This window comes from Vulpes lagopus, chromosome 10, assembly GCF_018345385.1.
Source record: "Vulpes lagopus strain Blue_001 chromosome 10, ASM1834538v1, whole genome shotgun sequence".
In the NCBI taxonomy this organism is placed as follows: domain Eukaryota; kingdom Metazoa; phylum Chordata; class Mammalia; order Carnivora; family Canidae; genus Vulpes; species Vulpes lagopus.
In genome coordinates this window covers 28906715-28932763 of record NC_054833.1, presented here as the reverse complement: position 1 = coordinate 28932763, position 26049 = coordinate 28906715, and the positions used below count along the sequence as shown (strand labels likewise).

At 43.0% G+C, this 26049-nt stretch overlaps 1 protein-coding gene across 5 annotated transcripts in view; it reads left to right on the top strand.

The window, feature by feature from the left end:
- Positions 1–26049, top strand: part of NTM (neurotrimin) — a 934119-nt gene that overhangs the window by 891702 nt on the left and 16368 nt on the right. For all 5 annotated transcript variants that reach the window (XM_041771468.1, XM_041771471.1, XM_041771470.1 and 2 more), the window contains 2 exons: positions 20720–20854; positions 22782–22902. In XM_041771468.1, coding sequence (XP_041627402.1) covers positions 20720–20854; positions 22782–22902 — 256 coding nt within the window. The remainder of the gene's footprint in view (positions 1–20719; positions 20855–22781; positions 22903–26049) is intronic.

Genomic DNA, 26049 nt, shown 5'->3' with positions numbered 1-26049 from the left:
CCCACCTTTCGGAGAAGCACAGACTGACGGCCCTGGTGCAGGGTTTGATGCTGGATGTCTTTGTAAAGGAAGGCAGCTATGACAGCATCCTGATCAGAGATCAAACAGCTTGGGAAGATAAAATATGATGCCCATTAATGTTGGAGCTTGAATTTGGATGGAAAATTTGGCATTTTAAAAAATATTTGCATCATGTATATATTCCTGAAGGATTGAAAAAAAATCTGATATGCCTTAAGTCTCTTCTTTAGGCGATTGTTCACAGAACCCTGTTCTAAGTTGTCTTGGGGACTGACAGTGCTTTTAGCTAAGAGGACTGGAAGGGAGGCCAAGATGGGCAAGACTAAAATAGGCCTTTCCTGCTAGATGAGGGGCTTATGACGGAAAGTGGAAATTTTCCTGCCAATAATGGTTGTTACAAATGAAACATCCTGCTCTTGCTCAGTTCCTGTGGCAAGCCCCTGTTGTCACCCCACAGACTCCATTTCCAACTCCTCCTCCCACTCTTTTTCTGGTACCTTTCTCCCTCTGGTCTCCCCACTCTCCCCTTGTTTATTCCTTTGGGGAGGCTTCTTTTATCCAGGACTGGGCCTGCATGTCAGGCCCTGTGTGCATGTGACTGAGCAGAGGGTCCTTGAGCTGTGTATGTGCCAAGCTGTGAGTGTGTATGAGGTTGAAGTTATTTGATTTCCTAGGAATAAAAAAAAAATCTATTTTATAAGAAAAAATAATGTACTAAAAAGAATTGAGAAAGGGATTTGGGAGACTGAACAACTGCTGGAGAATATGATTATAGGAAGTCAAGTGCAAATGAATTAAGAACTTATGATTCCATGAATGTTTCCCAATATAGAACATCTGAAAAATAGACTTAAAGGGAAATAAATGGCAAATGTAAGCATTCCGCTAAATAGAGAAATAAGAAAATGTGCTAACATATGTGTATGTGTGAGTATGTATGTGAGTGTGTAACAGATAGGCTTACAATTTTATTAGCTTACACTTTGGGGTCTCTGTGCATGTCCAAGACAGCACATGGTTAATGGGAATAAAAGGAAAAACACAGTGTTCTGGGGATATGCTGGGTGGATATGTGTCTATTTTGAAGAACATTGAGGAATAATTAAGGCTAGTCATTCAGCGTACATTTATGTGGTTGACAGGGACGATGTATTTTATCGCTGGAGGCAAGACTATTTAAAAGTGAAATTTTAGTTCTTTATATGCTTTGTGAAATATAGTCTCCTTTCTTGTCAAAAACCTTTAGCATTGTGTGCTATATGCAGGGCCTAGAGTTAGTGTTTCCCTGGGAACTGAAGCAGACAGTTCTACCAAACAGCGTAGAGAGACAGCCTGGACAGGACACAAAGCAGAGTGGAGGATGCGATTCTCAGTGGAATCCAGAACCAAGAGCTACAGAAGCCAAGAGTGTTAAGAGCTTCCCAAATATCCCTAAACTATTTGAAGGAACATTGAGTTTTCTCAGTGCAAAGAAAATCCAGAATTACTTAAACTTAAAGGACAAATAAATTTTAAGAAGCTGTAAAACTTGGGAACATCCAAGATTCTGACATATGAAATGCAATTTGGTTGGCATCTATGTTGTACCATGCACTGTACTAGCTACTAAAGTTAGCTATCTTTTTTTTTTTTAAGAGTATGCATTTCTATGAGTAGATTCTATGCATAGATTCATGTGTTCCCTCACCACTGGAACTGAGCAGAATACACAGCAGCCCCATCACCCCAAGACATTTATTATGCTGCCCTTTTGTAATCAAGCTCTGAGCCCTCTCTTAATCTATACTGTTCAGATTGGATGACTTCTATTCATCTTCTTCAAGTTCATTGACCCATCCTGTGAATATCTAAAGTTCAGTACCATTTTTGTCTTACTTGTTTCTTATTTATGGCTTCCAGTTTTATGTTGAAAATTTATATTTTCATTCATTTCAAAAGTGTCCACTTTGGGGATGCCTGGGTGGCTTAGTTGGTTAAGCAACTGACACTTGATTTCAGCTCAAGTCATGATCTCAGGGTCTTGGGACTGAGTCCCATGTTGGGCTCTGTGCTCAGTGGGGAGTCTTCTCTAAACATTCTCTCTCCCTCTGCCCCTCTCTCCATCTGTGCTCTCTTTCTCTCCCTCTCTCTCTCTAAAATATATAAATAAATCTTTTTTAAAAATATTTTTTATTTCATGGGTCCTAGTTACTAGCTCCTTGAAAATGTTTGATACATGCAACATATAGCTCTTCTGGTCTCTGTTGTCTTCTCCCTTATAGTTGTTGAGCTTTTCGTTGTTCTTTGTATGATTAGTAGTTTTGGATCATACCCTTCACACTTTGAATATTAGGTTAGTAGGCTCTAGGTTTATAAAAATTGCTTGAGAACATACCCAGAGATAGGAACTGCCTGTTTTAATAGCCAATTAGTCCAGTTAGGTTTTTGTCACAAATACTGATCCTCCTTTTTCTGTGATTCCAATGCCAGTTCTACTCCGAAGTCTCCACAGTGTTATTGAGATTGGCTAACTAGGACTCTGAGTTAAACAAGACTTCAGTTCTTGAAGATTTTGGTATGCTGTTTGGGGTGAGTTCACACAGGTGCAGAGGTGAACCAAAGGTTTTTCACACTGCTCTACGTGACCCCTTTTGAGCTCCCTTCTCTGTGATTTCTTCCTCTTCTTAGTCCCCATGGGTCCCCTTTCCTTGCCCTCTACCTAGAAAACAAAAGTATTAGACTTCTCTTAATGTTTCTCATTTCCTGTGACTGAGTCAAACTCTGGGGCAAAACAATGAAAGAGAAGGAAGAGAAGAAAAAATATGTAATGGAAATTCCTTCATATTTTTCAGGACACAGGAGCCCTTTTTCTCAGTTCTTCAAATCATAAAGACTTTTTTTTTTCTTCAAGTTTTAGGTGTTTATGTGGCCACTGCAGCTACTAGCAGCGTTGCTGCTGCAGGACTGAGATTTACCTCAGGGCAGAGCCAAGAAGGGAAACATCAAAAAACCAAAACAACAGGGAATGTCCCTCACTCTCCCTATCTTGTAGATTCCCCCCTTCTCCATCCTAAGACACAAAGAGAAGGATTATTTTGAACCATTTTTCAGTTTGCATGTACCACACCATTTCAGGACTTTGGCTGCTCTGAGTTTATGCTGAGAAAGGAAAACAAAGCACAACCATAAACTTACCATTGTAGTGATCTTTCCTCAAGTTAATTTCCCTCCCCAATCTGCCTGCTTACTTTTCAGGTCATTTTAAAATGTATTCTGTAGCTGTGATGAGTGGAAGATCCAAGGTGTGTTTAGAGTAAGGTATGCTTACTTCATCTTAACTGGAACTTCAGAGAATTAATAATAATTGACTAAAATCAGCCCAGTTTTTAAAATCATCACCATGAAAAAAATAAAATAAAATCATCACCATGCATGTAAAATTTTTGGACAATGGCAGTGAATACCCATCCCCTACTGCCCTGCCCCTGGTAAACCATTGATGTGGAAAAATGGAATCTGGAAGTAATAGGAAATGGGACTACAAAGTCAGGTATGTGTGTCATGGGGCCCTAGATATGCATTTGGTTATAAAGTGGGTTACTTTAACAGACTCTGCCCAAACAACATAGATAGAGACTCAGTGTTGTCCTTGTATTATGTTGAGTGAAATGAGTCAATTGGAAAAAGACAATCTTCATATGGTTTCACTCATACATGGAATATAAGAAATAGTGAAGGGATTATAAGAGAAAGGAGGGGAACTGAGTGGGGGAAAATTAGAGGGGGTGACAAACCATGAGAGACTCCTAACTCTGAGAAACCTATAAAGGGTAGTGGAAGGGGAGGCAGGTGGAGGGATGGGATGACTGAGTGACAGGCACCAAGGAAGGCACTTGATGGGATGAGCACTGGGTGTTATACTATATGTTGGCAAATTGAATTTAAATTAAAAAAATTTAAAAATGTGTTGGCCACAGCAAACATATCAGCTAATGCATTAATTAATTCCTTTGTTCATTTAGTAACTACATGTTGTGAACACTATATGCTACAGATACAGAACTGCTGTCTGCCCTTAGTGGACTTTTAGTCTGAAGGGAGAAACAGATAAATAACCAGACCACCTTAATATTATATAAAAAGCATTATCACAGAAAAAAAGCACAGAGGACTTATGACATACAGTGAACAAAGGAACAAGGTGTTATCCCAGGGGCACCAGAAAGGTTAAGAAAGGATTCTCATAAGAGATGAAATCTAAGTTGTGACCTGAAGGAAAAGAAGAGACAGCCTGAGAGAGAGTGTATTTCTAGGTGTAAAACCAGGGACAAAATATAAGATGACATTCTTCTGGAATTATAACTTTTTTTTTTCAGTGAGGCCTGAGCCAAGTACAGAAATATATTACGGGAAAAGTGGCAAAGAAATAAAGAAGGGTTAAGTCATGACAGAGCATGTGATACTTTATGCTGACTTGGTGTTGACTGGATCATATGTTACCTACCTGATAGTATCATTGGAAAAGATTAAGTAGATAATATCTGTAAACAAGTTTTGTAAATTAGAAAGTCCATAGGCTGTTCCAGTAGTCTCTGAAAGATAAGGTGATACAGGTAAAAATAGAAAGAGGAGAATAAACTCAAGGCGTATTTTGGAAGTAGAATCAGCAAGACTTGGTAATGGATTCAGTATTGTCATCAGGGAGAGGTTAGGACTGAGCATAACTCCCAGAATTTTCATTTGAGCAATTAGGTCAGCAGAGGTATCATTAATTAATAAGAGAAAAACTGAAAGGATGAACGTTTGAAGTAGAAAAGCCAAGAATTCCATGTTGGACAAATTTGGATGTTTATGAGACTTCCAAGTGATTGTTTTAGGTATCTTAGTGCATACATGAGTCCAGGACTCATGAAAGATAAATTAGGGGAGAAGTATAAATTTGTGAGTTGTTCCCATATAACTGGAAGTTCAAAGCCACAGAATATGTGATGTTGCCTGGAAAATATACAGTGAGAAAAGAAAGGAATGCCTAGGACCTGGCTCTTGACAACCCCAATACATAGAAGTTGGATAACACAGGGAAAGTCAGTGAAGGAGATTCAGAAAGGGTAACCAGAGAGGATGGATGGGAAATTGGGAGAATATGTGATTAGAGAAGCCAAGAGAAGACCATTAAAAGGAGCTAGCTGTTGACCGTGTAGCCTGTTGCCAAGAAGTGTCATAAGAAAACACTAAAATATGTGCAATTAGTTTGGAAACTTGGTAGTCATTTAGTGACCTTTGTATGATTAGGTTCAGTGAAGAGATGTGGACAGAAGCTCCACTGGACTAACTGAAGTATGAATCTAAGGTAAAGAATTCTAGGTGGCACATTTGGACAGTAGTTTTGAGATGCTTGACTATTGAGCAGGGCTGTGAAACACAGGGTCAGCAGTGAGGAGTGGTGTTAAGACAGACATTTAAAAGGTGAAAAAATAATCTGGGTGGATTACAACTAGGAACTAAGGGAAAGCAGACCAATTTTTATTAGTTGAGCAAAACCAATTGGTGTGATGGCCTGGAATCAAACCTTTAAAAATAATAAAAATGAAAAAAAAATCTTTGAAGCATAAATAAATAAAGCAGATGGAGTGAAGTCCTCAAAAAAGTGAGAAGGGAAGAAATTATAGATCAAAAGAAGGAATTATTTTTTGAGAAGTGACAAACAGCTGTTCTGTTAGAGAGCAGGAGTAGACGGGAAGAAGTTGAGGGTACTTTCTGTTGAGAGATTGTAACTCAGGACACAATGAGATGACAGGCACAGATGTAGAGGTCTGTAGATTTGATCGTGAGAAGAGGAGTGATACTGTCTGATGGTTTCTGGGTCCATCTCATTAGCAGATCATCATCAGAAAATAATATAGAAGGAAGGAGATGATGACCAGGGAGTGAGGTTGTTTGGAAAGCATGAGTAATGAAAACAAACCTTGAGAGTGGGAGAGTCTGGTTATCAGAGAAACAATGCAAAATTCTAGGGCAGTGGTGAGAGCTTATCTGTGGTGAATGTCCAGTCAAGTCAGGCTGCTGTTTGTGTGATACTCCTAGAGCAGACACCAGGAAAACAGACATCTGGATCCATGTTGAGTGGAGCTTCCTCCAGTGACTGTAACACACAGGCGGAGGTGAAATAGTTGTAGGTATTTTCCAGTGAGGGATTACAGTGATGCGTCATGAAAACCTAAGTTTTATCAAGAGGGATGTCAAAGGGAAAAAGAGTAAAAAGTATTGTGTCAGTGTATTTGAGGCCTTAGTGAAGTAAAATCATTGTTTCCAGAAAGTCACTGAGCAAATGCGTGGGCAAGGACGGGAAGTCATGGACAGAGTGAGATGCTCAGGTTCATGACTTCAGAGGTGTGTGTGAAGTGAGCAGAAGAGAAACTCATTGGAAATTAGGGATCAAGAATGTAAGAATCAATTTTTTCATAGATTATATTTCTGGACAATGAAGTCACTGAGAATGATGGGTAAGAGTTGGCATGGAGATGAAGGCTCTAAGCAGGAGCAAGGTGTTCATTGAATGGGAAGGAATGACCAGGAAGTCAGGAGAACAGAAGAGTGGTGAGGCCGGAAGATGGAGTCTAGACATTCACTAGAGAGCAAGCATCCAACCAACAATAGAATAAAGCAGTAGCCTCCACTTGACAGGATGGGTCTCTAGTGGAATCCATACTCTTAGACTCTGTGACAGCGAAGGAGAGGTATCAGTCCAAGAAGACTGTGTGGGGACAAGGGAGTAACTGGCCATCAGTAGAGGTGCACAGACCAGAATGGAAGAGTCTTGAGAGGAGAGGAAGAGTGTGGAGGTGAGCCAGAGAAGAGGAAGTAGAAAGCCGCCAGACGGATTCATACTTCTACATCGGCGGTCAGCACACTGCAGACCACAGGCCAGATGCAACAGCCACCTGGTGTTTTGCATGTCCCGCAAGTTGAGAATGCCTTTTACGTTTTTAAATAGTTGAATATTAGCTTTAAGAGGAACCATAGTTCATGGTAAATAAAGCTTCATTGGACAGCAGCCACTCACACTCACTCACGTCTACTTTGTGGCTGCTTTTGCGCTACAACCACAGAGCTCAGTAGCTGCCACAGAGGCTGCATGGTCTACAAGGTCTAAAAATACTTGCTGTTTGATCTTTGTAGAAAAAGTGTGCTGCCCCTCTTCTAGAGGATCTGGTAGGAGAGTCTCTTGGAAAGAATGGTTATTCTAGCCAATCCTGGGGTCTTTAAAGTGTAGTAGGATGATCCAGTGGTGTTCAGGCCAGCTGCTTCCACAGGCCTCAGACAGGAGTGGTTGTGTCTAACTACTTCCAGAGTGGTGACGGTGCCTTTGAGCTTTGATGAGAACACGGTAGTCATGGGAGCGAGATTCTGATTTACCTAAGCAACCAGAAAATAGCCTTTAGCAAAACACTTGCATTCTGCTTGCTGTCTTTGTCGTTTGATGTGCAGTTTTATCATCTGCATATGCTCTGCCTCTCTCACACTCTCCCCTCCTCCTTTTCCCTCTCTGTCTCTCTCTTTCTCTGAACGCTACCTTCACCAGCCCCTGACTCTGTGGGCTGCTTCATGAGCTCCTGTCCCCTTGCCCACTGCACCATGCATACTTCAGACAGGCACCTGAAGTAGAGAATTAGAACAGAAAGAAAGAATAACTTACAGCCCCCCTTAGCTCAGGTGGTTAGTTTTCTCAATTCAAGAATCAGTGACATTTTGGTCTGTGATAAAGTAAACTATTCCTTCATCCCATCTCTTGAAACTATGGGAAAGGAAGAGAGTGGCTAGGTTTGAAGAAGTCCAGAGGAGTAGGAGCTAATACAGCTTAAGGAAAGCAGTTGAGGGCAGTGGGGGTGCCCCAACATGACATCGGGCGCCTGGGTGGCTCAGTGGTTGAGCATCTGCCTTCAGCCCAGGGTGTGATCCCAAGGTCCCGGGATCAAGTCCCATGTTGGGCTCCCCACAGGGAGCCTGCTTCTCCCTCTGCCTGTGTCTCTGCCTCTCTCTCTGTGTCTTTTATGAATAAATAAATAAAATCTTAAAAAACAAACAGAAAAAAGAACATGGCACTGTCAGTGGCAGGCCAAGGCCCTGGATCCTGAGAAGGAAGGAGGGCAGGGAAGTTGCACAGGCATGTGTGTGAGAACAGGCACGTTCCTTCAGTCTTTTGTGCATTTTGGCTTCAGACTTCATGAAGCAGGTGATGGGGAGACTCAGGCTGGTCCCGGCACTCCAGTACAGCATCGCTCTAGGAGGCGGAGTTCAGTATCTCCTCAATAGAAGCAGCCGTTGCTTGAAGCCGCATCCCCAGTTGCCAGCTTCCATCACTGGTGCGGTGCTGCTTATTGTACGTAGTGCTGCTGGCCCTGGTGTCTCTCCTGCAGAGTCTCCCCCCTCTCCTATTGAGGCCCACTTTGTGTTGATGACAGCACTTTTTTTCCTGCCTGTCCCAGGAAGGTAAAGAGCCTAATCACATTGCCTGCAATCATTCCACCACTAATTACAAATAGGCAGAGCTGAATCACCAAGCTGATTCCAGTTGGAAAAAATTCATCCAAATTGACGATGACATAAGAAAGCTCTCTGAGACACTTCTGATTAGGGCACGCTGTATCCTAACTCATTCAGAGGAAGCAGGAACATTAGTTACAAGAGCTTTTAACTAAGGATATTTGTGGAGATGGCCAAACCCAGCTCGTGTTCACTCCAACCCTAGCTTGATGAAGCCTTTTTTTAATTCCTCCTAGGAAGTGGGGGGAGGATTCTTTAACTTAAGGAAATTTGAGAGGTCCAGCCCTTTATCAGGAGGAAAAATAAATAAATAAACCTTAAAAAGTAGACCTCTTCTGTTTTCTCAAAAGTCACCAAAGAAGGTTGTAAATAGTTCATTACAATAGCCAGAACAGCCACCAAAATTATAGTCATTCAGTTCATTCACTCAGTCTCTGACCGTAGGATCACTTGGTGCCTCCTCTGTGTTAAACACAGCTACAGATATTAGAGATACAGAAACAAGAGTTCCTTTCTTCCTGAGAATTTGAGTCCAGATGGGTAAACATATGTAAATACATAACAATGCAGTGTTATTAGTACGACACTCTAGAAACAAACCCCAAAAATAAGCTGGGTAGAAAGGAAACAAGGAACTTTGAATGTCAAGAAAGGGTTCCCAGAGGAATGATATGTAAGATGGTTTTTGAAGGATGCATAGACATTTGAAAGTGGACAAAGGAGTATTAGATCCCAGGCGGAGAAGAAGAGGTTACAAAGGCAGAGATCAATAGCCTAATGTTTTAGGAACTTTGCCAGTGTGTCCAGTGGATGTGAGGAGTAAGGAGCAGGTAAGAGAAAAATCTGGAGCTGCAGACAACAGCCGGCCCCTGAGGAGCCTGTACATGCCACGTCCAGGAGGAACGTGAGGGGATTTAAGCAGGGGTGGAATTTTTATTTTTGGCAATTATAGACAAAAATAAAAATAATGAGCTGGAAGCAGGGAGATCAGTAAAGAGTGTATTAAAATAATCCGCAGTAGATAATGGCCACTTGGATTAAGATCGTTAACAATGACAAGGGAAAGAAGGAAATAGATTTGAAACCTCTAAAGAAGGTAAAAACAACAGGATTTGTTGACTGAGGCAAGGAGTGAGAGAAAAAGAAGAATCACATGTGACTCTTTTTTTTTTTTTTTTTTAATCTCAGGAGAGTGGGAGAGTTAGCAGCGCGAGCAACAGACATGAGCGGATATGGGGTGAGAGCAGGTGTGAAGGGCAAGACCATGAATTCCGCCCTTGGTGTCTGTGAGACTTATTGATGAGGTGTTCGGGGGGCTGGGAGCTCAGCAGAGAATCCTGGGGTGGAGATGAACGTGTGGGAATTACGAGCCTAGCTGGTAATTTAAAATGTAGGGAGGAGGTTTCGAAGTCTAGAGGGGCCCGGGAGAGGGGATAGATGTTGCCGAGTGGCCCTGATTTACGGATTGAGTGTCTTCTTTCCTATGGTGTGTGCCTCCTGGCGTTTATCAACCATCTTCCATGTGCCAGTCACCCTCTGTGACTCTGCACAAATTCCCTCATATAATTCTCTGACCCAACCAATGAGTAATAAAATAAGTCTTCACATTTTAGTAATGAGGGAACTGGGGCTCAGTAATTTGCTCAAAATTCCCTAATTGCTAAGAGAAATAACCATAATCAGGATTCAGAAACACCATGTTTATTCCAGGAGATCATGGTTGTCTTACTCCCATACGTTGCGTTTCCTCCAGGACCCACGTGTGCAGGCCTATTTTTGGATGTTCTGTGAAATGAAGAGCGAGAGAAGGAAATCGTAGTAGTGTCGCCAGTGAAAGAGGAAGTCAGCTCTCCCTTTCTTTCCCATACACTCTCCCTTTCCATCGATTTTATGTGCTTGAAAATTCCACCCATGGATAGCAGAGCAAGGAAGAGCAGACCGGCGGACCAGGCCCATGCATGCACGGCGGGCAGTATGACTTGGCAGCAAGTAGATCTGGTGGTGGGTAGATTTTGAGAACTATTTGCAAAGATTCTATTTTATATATATTCATAGGCTGTAATCCATTATGGTAAATACCAAGGTTTTCAGGCATGTCTCTCCCCTCTCTCTGGGCCCAGATCATCCTACACCAGTGGGCTTCCTGCTGCTCCGTGGGTATTTCCATGGGATTGTCTCAAGGCACACATACTCTCCTACCCCGTGCCAGTTGGAAATGCACACACAGTATTCACATCTCTAGTACGGATGGCACTTTGTATTCACATCTCTAGTATGGATGGGACTTTGCCACCTCCCCTCATGATTTAATCTGAAAGTCTTCATTATATGACCTCAACTAGAGATTGGTCCACACCCCACCTTTTCTGCACCCCCCTCCCCGCAAAAGGTCATTGTTTGTGTGATAGAGTCACCAATAAATGGAATTCTTCAGGAAAGCCTTCATTCTGCTCCCCATCTGAGGGTGCTGCCTGTGAAGGGAAGACCTTGTCCTTCCTCCTTCCTCCATCTGTGTTCCGTGGCCACCTAGTTAATCACTGCTGGCCAGGGGCTCTGTGGGGAGGGGCAGTACCCTACACACTTTCGTTCCTTTCGCCCCAAGTCCTGGCAGGAAAAGCACTCCCCTCTTTTAGTGAAGAAAAGAACCCTTCAGGTCTGCATAACTATTCCTCAAAAGGGTTATTTATAAGTTACCTCTCCCCCCATCCTCCACAAGATATTTAATGAAACACGCACGAGGCTGTGCTTTTCTTCTAGAGTTACGTCCTTCCTATCATTGGTCAAGTTCTGACTGTTTTTTCTTTGTGGGGCTGGGGGTTGGTAGAGATTTGATTCTGTATCCTCATTGGTGGGATGAACAAAAGGAACACAGGGAGGTAGATATTAAACTTTTCCAGAAAGGCATAGAATCCTTCATTAGGGGAAATAAACACACGTATGTGCATATGCATCACATCATCCCTTAGGGTTCAGAGGCTCCTGGGGTTAGAGTTCCACAGTTTTCAGTTTGAGAACCCCTCTTCTCAATCTAGAAAGTGTCTTCATGAGTGAATGGCAGACTGAGTGTACAGACTACCCTGCTTTCCCAAGGCAACTTCCCCAGGTGATGAAGGGGACTCTAAGTGGACTTCTCACCTGAGGGTGTGCGTGCTGGTGTTAGGAGACATTTAACCCATTAGAAGCCTCTCAAGTGAAAATAATTTCCTTAAATTAATCTGAGCAGGAAATTTCAAAGCAATTAAATCCTTCACATTTCTCAGCACTCGGTACTGACTTACATCTCTAGAGATTTAGAAAAAGAGAAAGCAAACAGCCAAGATCCTGAGGTAATATGACACTGCGGAGTTCTATATTTATCCCCTATCAATGTCTTTCAGATCAAATTGGCTGAGTTTACAAATCAAAAGCTGATTTTTTTTATTTCTTTATTTATTTTTCTTAGCAGCCATCAGCTGCACTGCTTCAAATACCCAGGTTCCAGACATCAAGCTGCAAACTCCAAATATCCAGCTGTGTGCTTTCTGACTCTGATATCATCACCCGTAATAGAGGGTCTGCATGCAAAACTGAGCTGACAGGCTTCGTGAAAAGGCACACAGAAGAGCACACAACTCCCAGGGCCCAGCCGGCTGCTGAAGCTGCATCTGCACAGAGAACTAGTGTCACATCATTCAGGAAGGGACAGGCCTCAGGGATGCACAGGGCTTGTCCCTGTGGAGTCCCAGGGCTCATTTTCATATAATTACATTTTGGGCTTCAGCTCCTCCTTAATACATAGCTAATGATCATTCCCAGAAAGTTGCCCAATCAAAACTTAAGGAGATTCTTTTATTTTTCCTTCTATATATCTGTACAATAATACATCAACATTTTATACATGCATATTCACACACATGCAAAATATCTATATCTATATCTATATCTATATGCTCAGTTTCCACTATCAAATGAGGCTTTTTGTTTGTTTTTTAAAGAAAGAGAGAAAATGCACCTGCAGGGCAGGGAGGGGCGGAGAGAGAATCTTAAGCAGGCTCCACACCGAGCATGGAGCCCCATGTGGGGCTGGATCTCATGGCCTTGAGGTCATGACCTGACCGAACTCAAGAGTCAGATGTTTAACCAATTGAGCCATCCAGGTGCTCCTCAAATGAGCTCTTACTGCATACGAGGATCTATGCTAAGTGTCTCCCTGTTGCCTTTACAGATAGAAAGACAAATTGGTGCATAGACAGGCAGGCATGCAACTTGTAGTTGGCATCAGTTTATGTAGTATTTTTATTGGATCTCTGTTGCTTGATGATGGATGGAATCAGGTTAACAGATTAATTTTTCAACTCCCAATTTGCATTTCCATCTTAAGCCGAGGAGATAATGAGCATTGAAGCTGCCTGGGGAGTGGTATCTTCTGTGTGTAGGACATGGTACAAGGGATGCTGTGACCAGCGGGAATGGCTCAGAACAACCAATTCTTAGGTATCTAACAGAAAGCTGAGGGAAATGATGAGATAAGTTTCCCAGGTATAAGAAGAGTCCATGTGGCATAGATACAAATCTGGGACTGGCAGGGAGGTAATGGCATGAGGACATTTCCTCATGCTGTACACTCCACAGCTTCGGCTCCCGGCTCTCTAGCAATAACCACTAACGTGTTTAAGGAAGAGCCCTCCGGTATAGTGGAAGCCGGCTGTGAGAACAAGTCAGTCTGTCCCATTTCCCAAAAGTGGTTCCTGTGTTGCTACCAAGAGTAACTTTCTCATTGAATGTTTGAGGCTGTACCGCAGGGCTATCCTAAGTATTTGGGGCCTTCTAGAACTTTTTTTTTTTTTTTTTTTCTGCAAGAGATCTTTTTTTTTTTTTTTTTTTTTTTTTGCAAGAGATCTTATAAATTTGCTTTATTCTTGGAAATATCCTCAGACTCTCTTTTCTATCAACCATACTATGTGTATCCAAGGGAAAGGTCAAGGAGAAAGATAAAAATATAGACATATTATCTAGATATATAGATAATAGATTAGATATAGAGATGCAATTTACACTTGGCATCTATAGATATAATATGGATAGATTATGTATCTTTATCTATATATATCCCTTTATTCTTACCTGAGAAATTAGAGCCATTTCTCAAACCCTCGCAGCAGCTCACATGTGCAGCTACACCTGCTTTCCTAGAAGAAATGATCCCAAGAATCTGTTTCCCTTGTAAATCAAATCCCATTTTAAGTGAAGAGAGTAGAGCTTCCTCGTTAAGGGATCTGTGGTGAATCCTTTGTAAAGTTTATTATTATTAAATTCCTACTAGAAAAGCAGAGATCTGATTATTCTTTCATTTCTGCATCAAGATTTTCTTGTATTGAGGATCTTGTATATTAAAATGTGCTCAAACTGAATTGTGGCATCAGTGATAGTACCGTCTATTGAGAACTTATTATGCTCTAAGTTCTTTACACATATTTACTTATTTAATCCTCACAGTAACCATAACGTAGTATGATTTGCCCCATTTTATGGAGGAGGTATCTGAAGCAGAAGAAGGGAACTATGAGCCAGTGCGCTCTACAGGGCCGACGTGAGAACATGGGAACTCAACCCTGCCCACGGTGCAATCAGGCCAACGGTGCTGATAACCATGACCAGCTCTTGAGTATAACGTCAGACCCTCAGGAGCTATGCTGTGTGGATAAATCTATACTGCTACCGCGTCTGGAAATGCTTCTTAACATGGAGAGTCTCACTCTGTGGCCGTCAATGTTGCTTCCTGGACTGTGTGTGATCCCCGTGTCCCCAGCCTGGTCCAGCAGCACAAGGACTGCATCAGTGCCACATCAGTATGGCTCTTAGGGCCCCCAGCCGTGCCTCAGTGTCTCCTCTGCTTAGTTCTTCAAATCCTTTCCATGTGCTCAAGTCCATGTCCCCTCATCTTGCCCATGCCCCCCACCCCCCGGGCGAAGCCCCTCACCTTTGCCTCCACTGACAGAACGAGCCCCTGTTGTCAGTGGTGGTTGGCTGTGTGCCCCAAGTTGAGGATGCCCTGAGGTCTCGGGGGCTGGGGATGAGGAAGGACATCCCCACTTCACTGGCAGATGCCAACCCTGGATCTCATGGCAGGTCTGCCCACCTCGAACTCTCTCAGGAACACACCTCCCGTAGTTCTGGCCCTAACACCTGCACCTTGAACCATTCCCTCTGGCTTGCAGGGATCGGTGTTGTGGAATAGCAACCATACCTCTGCCACACTGTTCTTGTCCACCGACCTCCCAGTCTCTGAACAAAACCATGTCTTTCTCCAACAGAACACAAAAAACCTCCCATGCTGGTCCACTCGTAATAAAGGCCCTGGGAGGGACACTGGCCGGCGAGTCCTGTAAACAGCTGTCCCTGAAGCCCCGTCTGAGTGTAACAGGAATATCCTGATGGAAATGGAGAGAGAAAGTGAGAGCAGTGGCATGAGTACCAGTCTAGCATGAAGCTAGTCACGGTGTTTGAATCTAAATTTAAAAAAATAATTCCAACTCTCAAATTCTGGGATTCTGGGTTCCGTTTTTTTTTTTTTTCAGCTTCTGAGGACCTATGATTTTTATCTCAGCTGGTATATATGCCATAAAAATATTAAGTAAGGAGACAGCTGTGTCCTCTTCTCTCCAATAGCTACAGCTGTTCTCCTGACAAGCTTATTCTTGGGTGCAATAAAAATGATAATGGTGGCTATTATTATTTTCAGTTATAAAGGTTTTTAACACCCCATCTATGAACTCAGAAACTTGAAGTTTTCTTTTCCAAAGAGTATCACTTGCACAGGGCAGTTTCTGTCCTGTGATTGGTTATAAGCTGCTGAGCTCAACCCTTTGGACAAGGTGCAACTCCTTTGCGGATCGAGGGCCAGACGTAGTAAACGCATTTCCAACTTAGTTCGTTTCCCTGCTTGGGTTGTCAGATTCCACCTCAAGAAATAGCTGTGCTCCTAAGAAGTTGGCTGTAAAACAAACTCTGTTAGATAAATCATACTTCCTCATTGATCTACATTTTTAAATTAAGAATGCATTCCTCTGAGGAAGTAATTGGCCCCAAGACTAAATATAAATTATACTAAACACTCAATAAACCTTTTAAAATCACATACTTAAAGAAAGTCTGTTTTGTTAGAACACTAATAGTGATGATATTTTTTAAAGTCAGGAAATACAAATATTGTGCTAAGAACAATTACCAGAAGTGGCACTGCCTTGGGAATAGAGCCACATGAAGATTAGGTGAGCAACATGGAGCTCCTGACTATTTTTCTCTCTCTTTTTAACTGAACTCAGCCTGTAGTTCCATCAGTCGATCATCTTATTAATCAGAAGTTGACAAATTTTGGGTTACGGAAACCACTTTCCTAGGTGCTTTTAGAGCTAGAGATATCCAAGATTGGTCCTTGCAGCCAGTTTCATTTCCATTGGAGAATATTAGACCAATGCATAACAGCACAAAACAACTGGCCACCGGGAAATGCTATTGTAGTTGCTGTGGATTGGACATCAGCAGACCTGGGTCGTCCTGTCACTGAGCAGACGTGAGCTCCCCTGAACTGCAGTTTCCCACATTAAGATACAAGGATTTAATAATATCACTAACGCCCAAACTTGGCTGTATGTGGCAATTTCCTAGTAAAATTAAAACTCCTCGTTCCTGAAGATTCTGACTTAATAGGTATGGGTGGCATCTAGAAATCTATATTTAAACAACTATTCTAGGAAATTCTACTGAAGTCAGACTGTGTCCTAATATAGCAACTATGGAGTTATATATAACCATTAATGTCTCTTGAAGCTGTCGGGTTTAATTCCCTTATGGTTTTGAAGGCTAGAAGAGCTCTGCGTGGAACAAGATTGCCGGGACTGCCACGGGCACTGACAGGAGACAGACGGGAGTCTGAGTTTCCTAAGGCCGCCATAAGCAAGTAGCCCAAACTAGATGGCGTAAATAGCATAAGTGTATCGCCTCGCAGTTCTGAAAGCTAAAGGTCCAGGATCAGAGTGTCAGGTGGTGCACGTTCCCTCTGACAGCTGTAGGGGAGAATCGCTACTTCGCCTCTCCTAGCTTGTGTGGTGTGCCAGCAATCCTTGGCTTTCCCTGGCCTGTAGAGGCACCGCTATGGTCACATGGCCACCTTCTCCCCGTGTGTCTTCACATAGTCTTCCCTCTGTGCCTGCTCTGTGTCCAGATTTCTCCTTTTCATGAAGATACCAGTCACGGTGGATGAAGTCCCACCCTAATACCTCCTTTTAATTCCATTACTACTATAAAGACACTATTTCCAAATAAGGTCACATTTGTGCATGCTGATGATAAGGGCCTCAACAGGTCTTTTTTGGGGGGGGACACAATTCAACCCTTATCAACGAGTTTTCAGGGAAGAATTAGGATTTGAAAATGAGGTGGTGTCTGCCTTGGTGACAGAAAGAACACAGCTCTGAGTGATAGATGCAATCTGTGCAAAAGGAACGATGATGTCTGTCCAAGATGAGAAATGGATGGCAGGGCCTGGCGGAAAGCTGTGGCAGCAGTGGTAGGGACAATGGTGGTGACAGTGCTAACACCTGCAAAATTTATCACGTGCCTTCCACTGTGCCAAGTGCATTGAGCGTGCATTCCATCCTCAAAGCACCACTAGAGGTCGGTAACATTATTCTGAGTTGTAGAGAGGAAGCAATGATGGCACAGAGGAGTAACAGCAAGTTAACTTCTCCAGAGGCTTCAAGTACAGGACTGGGTGTGTCTGATGCCAGACTTTGTTTTTTCCCGGGATGACCTGTTGCCTTCCTCGTGGCACAGGTACGAGATGATTCGGTATGAGTAGATGGGGGCTAGCTGATGCAGGGTTTCCGTAAGACAGTGGAGCTGGTGTTTGATCTTACAGAAAATAGGGAGACACTAAGTCTGAAGAGGTGCGACCTGATGGAGGCAGTATTTTAGGAGGGTGGGCATGTCATTTCCACTGAGGGGTGTGTTTTCTTTGGAAAAGAAGGACTTCCGAGTGAGAAGCTATTGACCCATGAAGGGTTTCTTTTCATATGATTTTATCAAGTGATTTGCTCCTTTCCCTGCTGGTAGCTCTTAACCAAGAATTTCCTTTCACACTTTACACGCCCTTAAAATATGTTGTGCTTATCTGTTCCCCCTCCCAATATTCTTTGTAAGTTCCTCATATGAGTGATAAAGCGTTGATCATTTACAGCCAGAGCACAATTGCTGTTTAAAAGAAAGCTCTCCTTGAATCACTAACTCTATAAATTCAGTCACCAACTTTGCAAATTTCAGCTTGTGGTGGTGGCGGTGGTGGCGGTGGTGGTGGCGGTGGTGGCGGAGGTGGTGGTTGAATTATTCATTTGTTTTAAGCAGCAACTATAGGAATTTCTGGTGGTTCAAAGTTTAATTTGTTACGTGCATGCCGACCTTTTTCTCTCTGGCTTTGCTCTACGTGCTTCCAGGGAAAAAAGTATGTGAGGAAAAGGCGGGGGGGATAATAACAGTGAAACTTAAAATGTATGAAGTATTTTACTATACAACTCAATCTTCACATGCTTTACCCAATCTAATCAGAAAGTATACATGTAACATTGGTGAGCAGTAGAGTCATTGTGGCTTTTCTCTGATTCTGCATTTGGTCTGGAGAACATATGATGGTGAAATTAAGCCTCATTGCTTTTCTGCAAGATGACTTAAGTGTAAACCCCTTCCCTCTGGTAACAGGAGTCCAGATCGATGGAGAGCATACAGCTTGCCCAAATCTTAAGCAGTCCAACTTCCTTTCCTACATAAGATTGCCTGATATTCATGTACAAATATACACAGACACTAATGCACCTCTCCCCACTTGATGGGTTCTTGATTGTGAATACCCTTGCATTTATGTGCTTGCCTATGGGTCTGTACTCCCCCCGACATTTCGAAGTCCATCTTACAAGCTCATCCAAGCTTGGACCCTATAGATCTTGCTGTCGTCACACAAGAACATATTTGGATAGGGAAATTAAAGTGGATGCATGGCCTCTAGTTGGAGGCAAGGATAAGAGATGCAGAGACCCCTGTGTCCTTTAGTTCCCTTGCTTTGGTGGCATAATACATAGCCTCCTGGGAGATGTGAGGTCCTACCAATCACTGCTCCGACACTGGAGCTCAGTCCAGAAACAGCTGTCCAGAGCTAATTTATTTCCTAATGCTACGGCACTGTTAATTTATAAATTACATTGGTAATTTGAGCTATTATTAATTTCAGATGGTGTAGGGCAAGCCTAATTAAAATATGACACCAATTGCCACACATATGTACCAAGGACTACCATTTAAAATTAATGGGAATATGAAGTGTGACACTGGTCTCCGAGATGCTCTGCACAGTAATTACAGCATTCCAGCCGGGAAAGAACTGACAGATGCAGGCTTGAGGTTGGTAGAAAATAAACAATGACAACATACAAGGAATCACAGCTTCTTCATGTAAACCTTTTCTTCTTACTTCCTCTGCTCTTCCTCAAATCAGTGTTAGTACCTCTCCCCCTAAAGACACTTACAAAACAGTAACAAAAGAAAGCTAACTGTGGATAATTGGAAGTTTCTTACTGGTTGGCACTGTGAGTCTCTATGGGTTAATGTTGATTGTCCTCTCCCTGGCCTGGACCTTCTGGCCCTGTTTTCAACTTATACTGGGTGTTATTCTATATGTTGGCAAATTGAACACAAATAAAAAATAAATTTATAAAAAAAATAAAAATAAAAATAAATTAATGAAAAAAAACTTATTAAAATATCCCTAGCTCTTGTGAATTTTGGAAGCTTGCTGTAATAGATCTAGGCTGTTCTTTTGCTCTCCTGTAGGTATAGAGGCAAGAGAGTGCCTACACATATATAGTGTGGGTTCCATACGGCATGAAGAAGTATGAGGAAATGCTCAGGTTGGGCTCATTACTGGACGGCGGCACAGACTTCTCACGACCAAGGAGTGGCAGCGGTGTCGGGCAGGTGGCGGCCCTTCTTTACAAGATAGTCATTTTCTGATTGCTGTCATTGTTATTTCTATAGTTACCTTGACAAAGGTGGTGACCTTAGCAATGTCATAGAACACATAGGATGGTCACTTTACATACCATACATGTGCCAGTTTCTTACTGTTGTCATTTTCATGCTTTAGATCAGCATATCCATGTGAATTATGGAGAGGTTTTACTACCTGGGGACAAATGCTCCTTTTTTTCCTTTATTCATGTGGGCTACTCATGTTAAGATAGTTTCACTCCACCTGAGTCTCCACCTGAGTCTGTGCTTCCCAGCAGATCATGGGCTTACTTTCTAAAGCAAAAGGTATGCAGCCTGTGACAGTTTTCGGATTGCTTTTATATATATATACACATTGCTTTTATATTTAAAAGCAATTTGTTACCCCAAACAATGCTGTGAGGCAATGGGACTGTCTGTACATCAGGCCTGGGACATGTCTCTCAATGGCGACATGAAAGGGTAAGCTTTAAAAAAAAAAAAAAGAAAAGAAAAAAAGAAAAAAAGGGCAAGCTTTGCAGCCATGTCTTCTTGATCTTGATTTTCTTCCATATTTGTGATTAAAATTTGCTTATCTTACTGAGTGTCTAAATCTAAAAATAGGAGTTTAAATTTATTTTATCAGTGCCTCCACTGCCTTTTATGGCTTGTGCGTGCGTGTGTGTGTATGTAACTGTTAGTGTGACATTTTTTATTTAATTGAATCATGGTCTGGGATGCAGTGATCAGCTCTATGCTTCAAGGTTCAGCCTCAATGTACCTTGAAATCAGAGTTACTATTCACCTATGGTGCCTAACTTAGATCCCAGAGCCCCACTGCTTGGTAAGATTTGGGCAGCGTAAATGTCAAAATTATTAATCACTTATCGAGGACCAGTAATTCTCCAGACTCTGTGTTTAGTCTAGGCAGGAGCACAAACATTTCAGCTGGTCCACTGGGGAACTAAAGGAAAGTTGATGATGGAAGCAGTAAAAGGGCAGGGAGTTGGGGGATGGAGAACGGGCATTGTTCCCAAGAGTCGGAACTTGGAAATGGCACAATTCTCAGCAGACATAGCCATTTTATACTTTATTTTCTAAGTTCATACTTTTGGTATTCTGTTTTGTTCTGTTTGTTTTCTCACTGCAACTTCTCCTGCAGCTGTGGGCTTTGTGAGTGAAGACGAATACCTGGAAATCCAGGGCATCACGCGGGAGCAGTCGGGAGACTACGAGTGCAGCGCCTCCAATGATGTGGCTGCACCAGTGGTCCGGAGAGTAAAGGTCACCGTGAACTGTAAGTGGGCTCAGGAGCCCCTCGCCCTGCACGTGCGCCGGGCTGGCTATGGTCGTGGCCACAGCAAAGGGCCAGATCACAGAGCCAGCTGCTGACTCAGGCTGGGATGGGAAGCAGTGCCATATCATTGTCCATTCTCTGCTCTCAAGAGAAACAATTCCAAATTCGAGTCTAAAACAAATTGCAGCTGAAAGTAATTTAATATAATCCCCAAACTTGACTTATATTCCTGGAAGATCATTAAATGGCCTTCAATGCATAATTTAAAGAAATGTGTCCTTGAATCCCAATTTTTCCCATACTTTCCTCAGAATGTTTCCAAGCTCCTCACTCTCTAGTCCAGCTATCTCCATTGTGGGGAGCGCAATGCTAGGGGTACAAGGGAAATTTGTGATATATTTATGGAAATTTGTGGTGCATATTTACGAGGTATTTATGCGACCTCGTACTTTTGTGATTACATATGTTGATGGATGAAATACACATTCCAGATTTAAATATAAATAAACATACTACCAGGGTTCCCTCTGACATTGACCCTCCACGACTTCTCCCCTTCTTCCTCATCCTCTCTCCTCTTGACTCCTCATAGTACATCCTGACTCAGTTCCGTATGACATTTTGAAAGTTTTCTCTGTTATGCTCATTTCAGGAAGTCTCACGACAGGATGGAACCCAAGAACTAAACCAAGAAGCCTTTCCTTTTCAAACCTTGGGTGGGATGGAGGTGTGGGAAGGATATTGTGCCTCAGTGATTACTCATTCTTGACTATTTTGTTTCTGTTACAATTTGAATCTACTTAATACACAGCACTTTAAGAAGCAAAGAAATAGGTATAACAATGCTACCGTTTTATATATATATATATATATATATATATATATATATATTAACTGAAAGTCATTTCAAGTCTCTCTATATATATATATCAAAATTTGTGCCACCGATTTTTTTTAAAGAGACTCGAAATGACTTTCAGTTAATAAATATTAATCTGGAGAATAAGATGATGTGAGCAAAGGGAAAACTTATTTAGGATGATAAGTGAAAGCTAGGGATAAATGAACACAGGAAACACATACCACAAGGAGAGTAGATGCAGGTGCAGAATTTGGCTCTGAGTTGTGAAATCAAAGCGAGGAGACATCATCTGCTTTAAGGTTTATGTCCATAAGATGAAAGCAAATTCATTGCTCGGGAGAAACACTGCTTTTCCTGGTACCGAGACCCAAGAGAAATTTCTCTTTAGTGTCTCCACAAATAGATCACTTTGAGATATAGTCAACAACATCACGCACGATATTTCTGCAATAAATAGAATGCCAAGTTTATTACGGCTGTTTTTCATAATGCACTTCAATGCAAACGGTTGGAATTGCCAGGGGTAGTTAGGTAAAGACTTCAAATGAACGCAGGCCAGGTTTACAGGTCTAGTTCGGTCTGGCTTGATTCAAGGATCCATTTTGGGATACTTGGAAGAATGACTGATCTGTCTACCCTTCAGGCAATTCTCTATGAATATTATTTCTTGCAACTGAGCTTTTGATGGGAATTGAATGGTTCGAGGTTATAGACTCTGGCAAGAACCTGGTGTGCAGGAATTCTATAAGGCAGATTAAAGGAGTGTAGGGTTGATGGGCTGGCATTCTCCCACAAAAGTTAAAAAGTTTAAACAGGAAAAATGCCTGAATACCCGGTCATCCCACCTCTGCACAGAGGGAAACAGCAGCAAGACCTGCTAGGAAGGCAAGCTTTTCCTTAGCACCGTGTTGAATGGTTTCACTCTCTGGCGCAATTCGTGTATCAATTTGTCAGCTCAAGCAAGCAGAGGTGGAGCAGGGAGGAAAAACCAAACCCAGTGAATGAGGCAGCCTGCCTCATTTTAGGATGCGTTTTAAAATGCTACCGCACATCTTCTCTCTGCAGATCCACCATACATTTCAGAAGCTAAGGGGACAGGCGTCCCCGTGGGACAGAAGGGAACACTGCAGTGTGAGGCCTCAGCTGTTCCCTCCGCAGAATTCCAGTGGTACAAGGATGACAAAAGGTAAAGACTCCCTCCCTACCCCACCTGCCCCCGAGGAGAAGGATGTTTTTCCAGGTTGCTGATTCCAGATGGTTACAAATGAATCTCTGAAAAATTTTCTTCTAGTTCCCACTAGCTATCAAGGGGTTGGGGGCAGAGGATATATTTTCTGATTATTCATGATTTTCAGCTCTGCTTTTAACATTTCTATGCAGAGTTAGCACTCACCAATCAATGGGCCTGAAATAAAACAATTTTTTTTTTTTTTTTTTGGAAAAGCAAAGTCTCTAAGAAAGGCCACCAGAAACGTTGAAAGGCCTGTGAATTTTTTTGTAGGCCAAGAAAATAAAGTGTTCTGCCCAAAGCTATTTTTAACACACTGTGTGGCTTGCATTAAGAAGCTGGGAATGCTCTCGGGGCGCTGGGAGTGGCCAAGAAGTTAGCAGGTTAGCAGCTCAGTCCCGGACACCATCGGTAGGAATGGATAAAAGAGTCCATGACCCGCTTTAGCCCTCCCTTTGTGCCCGGTTGTTCTTTCAAGGTAAAGGAAAAGAAAGGGGACTGTTCCCTTCCCTCTCATTGTTGCAGCCATCATCGGGGTATCTGTTGTGATTCAGGGAAGATTGTCATTGCGAGGAGTTCTCAAATGGTGAGTTAGCACAGGGTTCAGCAGCTCAGAACAGCCAGGCAACACGACAATTACTGTGATCAAAGAGCTATTTTAAGGTGGGTGAACAATGAATAAATGTGGGAGAGCTGCCCATGTTCAAACACTTTAATAGAACCGAGGAGGGGGTGATGCAAAACTGTCTGGGGTGTGTATGGGGTGGAGGAGGAAGGCGTTACAGGGCCGAGAAGCTGCAGAAGACAAACAGCCCAAGGGAGATGGTGAGAAGGGGAGCGCTGAGCAGGTGCAGGCCAGCAGTGACCCAGCTGTGCCCCTGCTTCCTAGAACATCCGCAGCGGGTCTTGGGTTTCTTTCTTGATGAGGTTGCTCAGCATCCAAAAGCCTTCCCTGTCTCGGAATCTCGTCACTCTATCATGAGAGTCGCTGCGTCCTCTCATAATCCTTCCAAATGAGAAGCAGTGCTTTTCCATCTTGAAGTACAAAGTCTGGAAGCTCCTTAACAAGGTGTATCCTATTCATCCGGCCCATTTTAGAGATGAAGCGTGTGAGGCAGAAAGAAGAAAAGCAAACACATGAAGAGATGAGAAATAGCTGGCTTCCCCCCTTTTAAGAATTCAGAATCAAGCGGAAAGGAGTAACATCTTCCCATTAAAGAAGCATTTTTCTTGCAAGTCCTGCTTTCCTTGTCCCTCCCTCTTCCCACTAAGGGACCTCCTATGTGAAAGCCTAGTAGAAACAGAAACAACAGTAACAAAACACCATGGAGCTACACAGCCATTTCCTGAAACTTCGATTACCCAGGTCTTTCCCCAAACAAATCAGATGCATCCTTTTTTTTTTTTTAATTCTTTATGGAAAAAAATACAAGCAAAAATGTAGGAGAAAGTGATATCTTAAAATATGTGGAGGAAAAGCGATGTGGCCATAGACATAGACATGGGCATAAGTGGCCAGTGGTGAGAAAAAAGGAAAAGACGGCCCTGCTTTGCGCCCCCTATGTCACAGGAGAGGAGCTGGGTATGCATTATTTTCCCAGGAGGAAGAAAGCCCAGCCGGGTCCCTCGGACACTTCAGACACCCCTGGCTCAAGCAGCCTTGATCCCCCACTGCCCAAGCTCTTCTCATGGGGTCTCCTTTCTCCCCTTTAGCCGATGCTGGTCAGTTTTCCATGTGCTTCTCATTTATTTATTTCCAGTACTCTCCCACTGAGTGGAGTTGTCTGTCCTCTTGACACCCAGCTCAGCAAGAGCCACTCTGGCTGTGAAGTCCTTGTCACTGCCAATCCATCCTGTGCCACTGAGGCTGGCAGGCAACCTTTCCTCCAGGCGGACCCCGTGGAGGGGGAGCAGCTCTACTCTAGCTCCATTTCCAGAGACATAAGCAGACATCTGGGGCAAATCAACGGAGTTTATATGTTGGGGACAGGCAGTTTTCTCAAAATTTAGGGTAGAAGTCTCTTTTGTCTATGTGCTAGTACTACCCAGCTGCACTGTGTGTGTCATCAATCAAAGGGAGAAAAAATGGGATGCTGTACTTGATACGATCCACCCATCCATGGAGGCACGAGCCAATGAAAAGCCTCAGATTCACTAAAAACCCAAAGGCTGGGAGCAATATGGGATGGGGAAATGTGTGACCACGCAGAGAAGAGGCAAGTGTGCCGTTCCAGAAGCTGCAAAGTGCTGCAAAGCACTGTGCGCCACTCCACCCTGCTTTTAGCTAAAGACATTTCAGAGCTGTCAAGCAGGAGCCTGCTCCGGGTAAGTGTCTCTCCCCACTGCAGCACTGAAATCTAATTCACAGCTTGGTTCTGATGTGAAGGCTTCCTCCCCAGGCCAGGAAGGGCGTCAAAATGGCAAATGGGATCAATACACTTGAAGAGCTCTCGAAAACCTCCTGGTGGGTGGGCTTGTAGGGCTTTCTCTGGACAGCACCCCCTAGAGGATCAATATCTACGTAACAAGCTGGAAATAGAAGGGTGGCGCCTGGCAGCACAGCGGGGCGCCTCATTCCCTTCCTACAGCGCTCACACTTTAATGAAGTCCGTGGACTCAGGCCACTTCACTGCCCCTAGCTTAGGAGAGAGAAAAAGCTCCCGGAGGAAAATCTACATAATGAAAAGCAAGCAAGTTCCTCCAGCCAACCTTTTTGACTTCCCAGGAGACAGATGTTGAGCAAGAACCGAAGCCAGAGCCTGACTTTCTCTTCTGATCAGGGGTTGGGGTGACGGCAAGAGCCGTTCTGTAGTCCTACAGAGACAACATCTTCAGATGATGATGAAGCAGCTGTCCTCTGTGCCAGAAACATGCTGGAACCCAGGGACAGGCGGGAGGTCTTGATGTCTGACCCCACAGAAATATAGTATATTGAATAGCATTTTATAGTTTATGGAGCATTTTCTCATCATTGTCTTGCTGGGCTTCACTTTCTATTGTGCCTTGAATATTATATTTCTCGGTCTGATGACTCCGAAACCAACCATTGGCCCCAATTCCTGTCCCCTGCGCCTGTTCCGATGCACATCTACCTTGACATTGTTT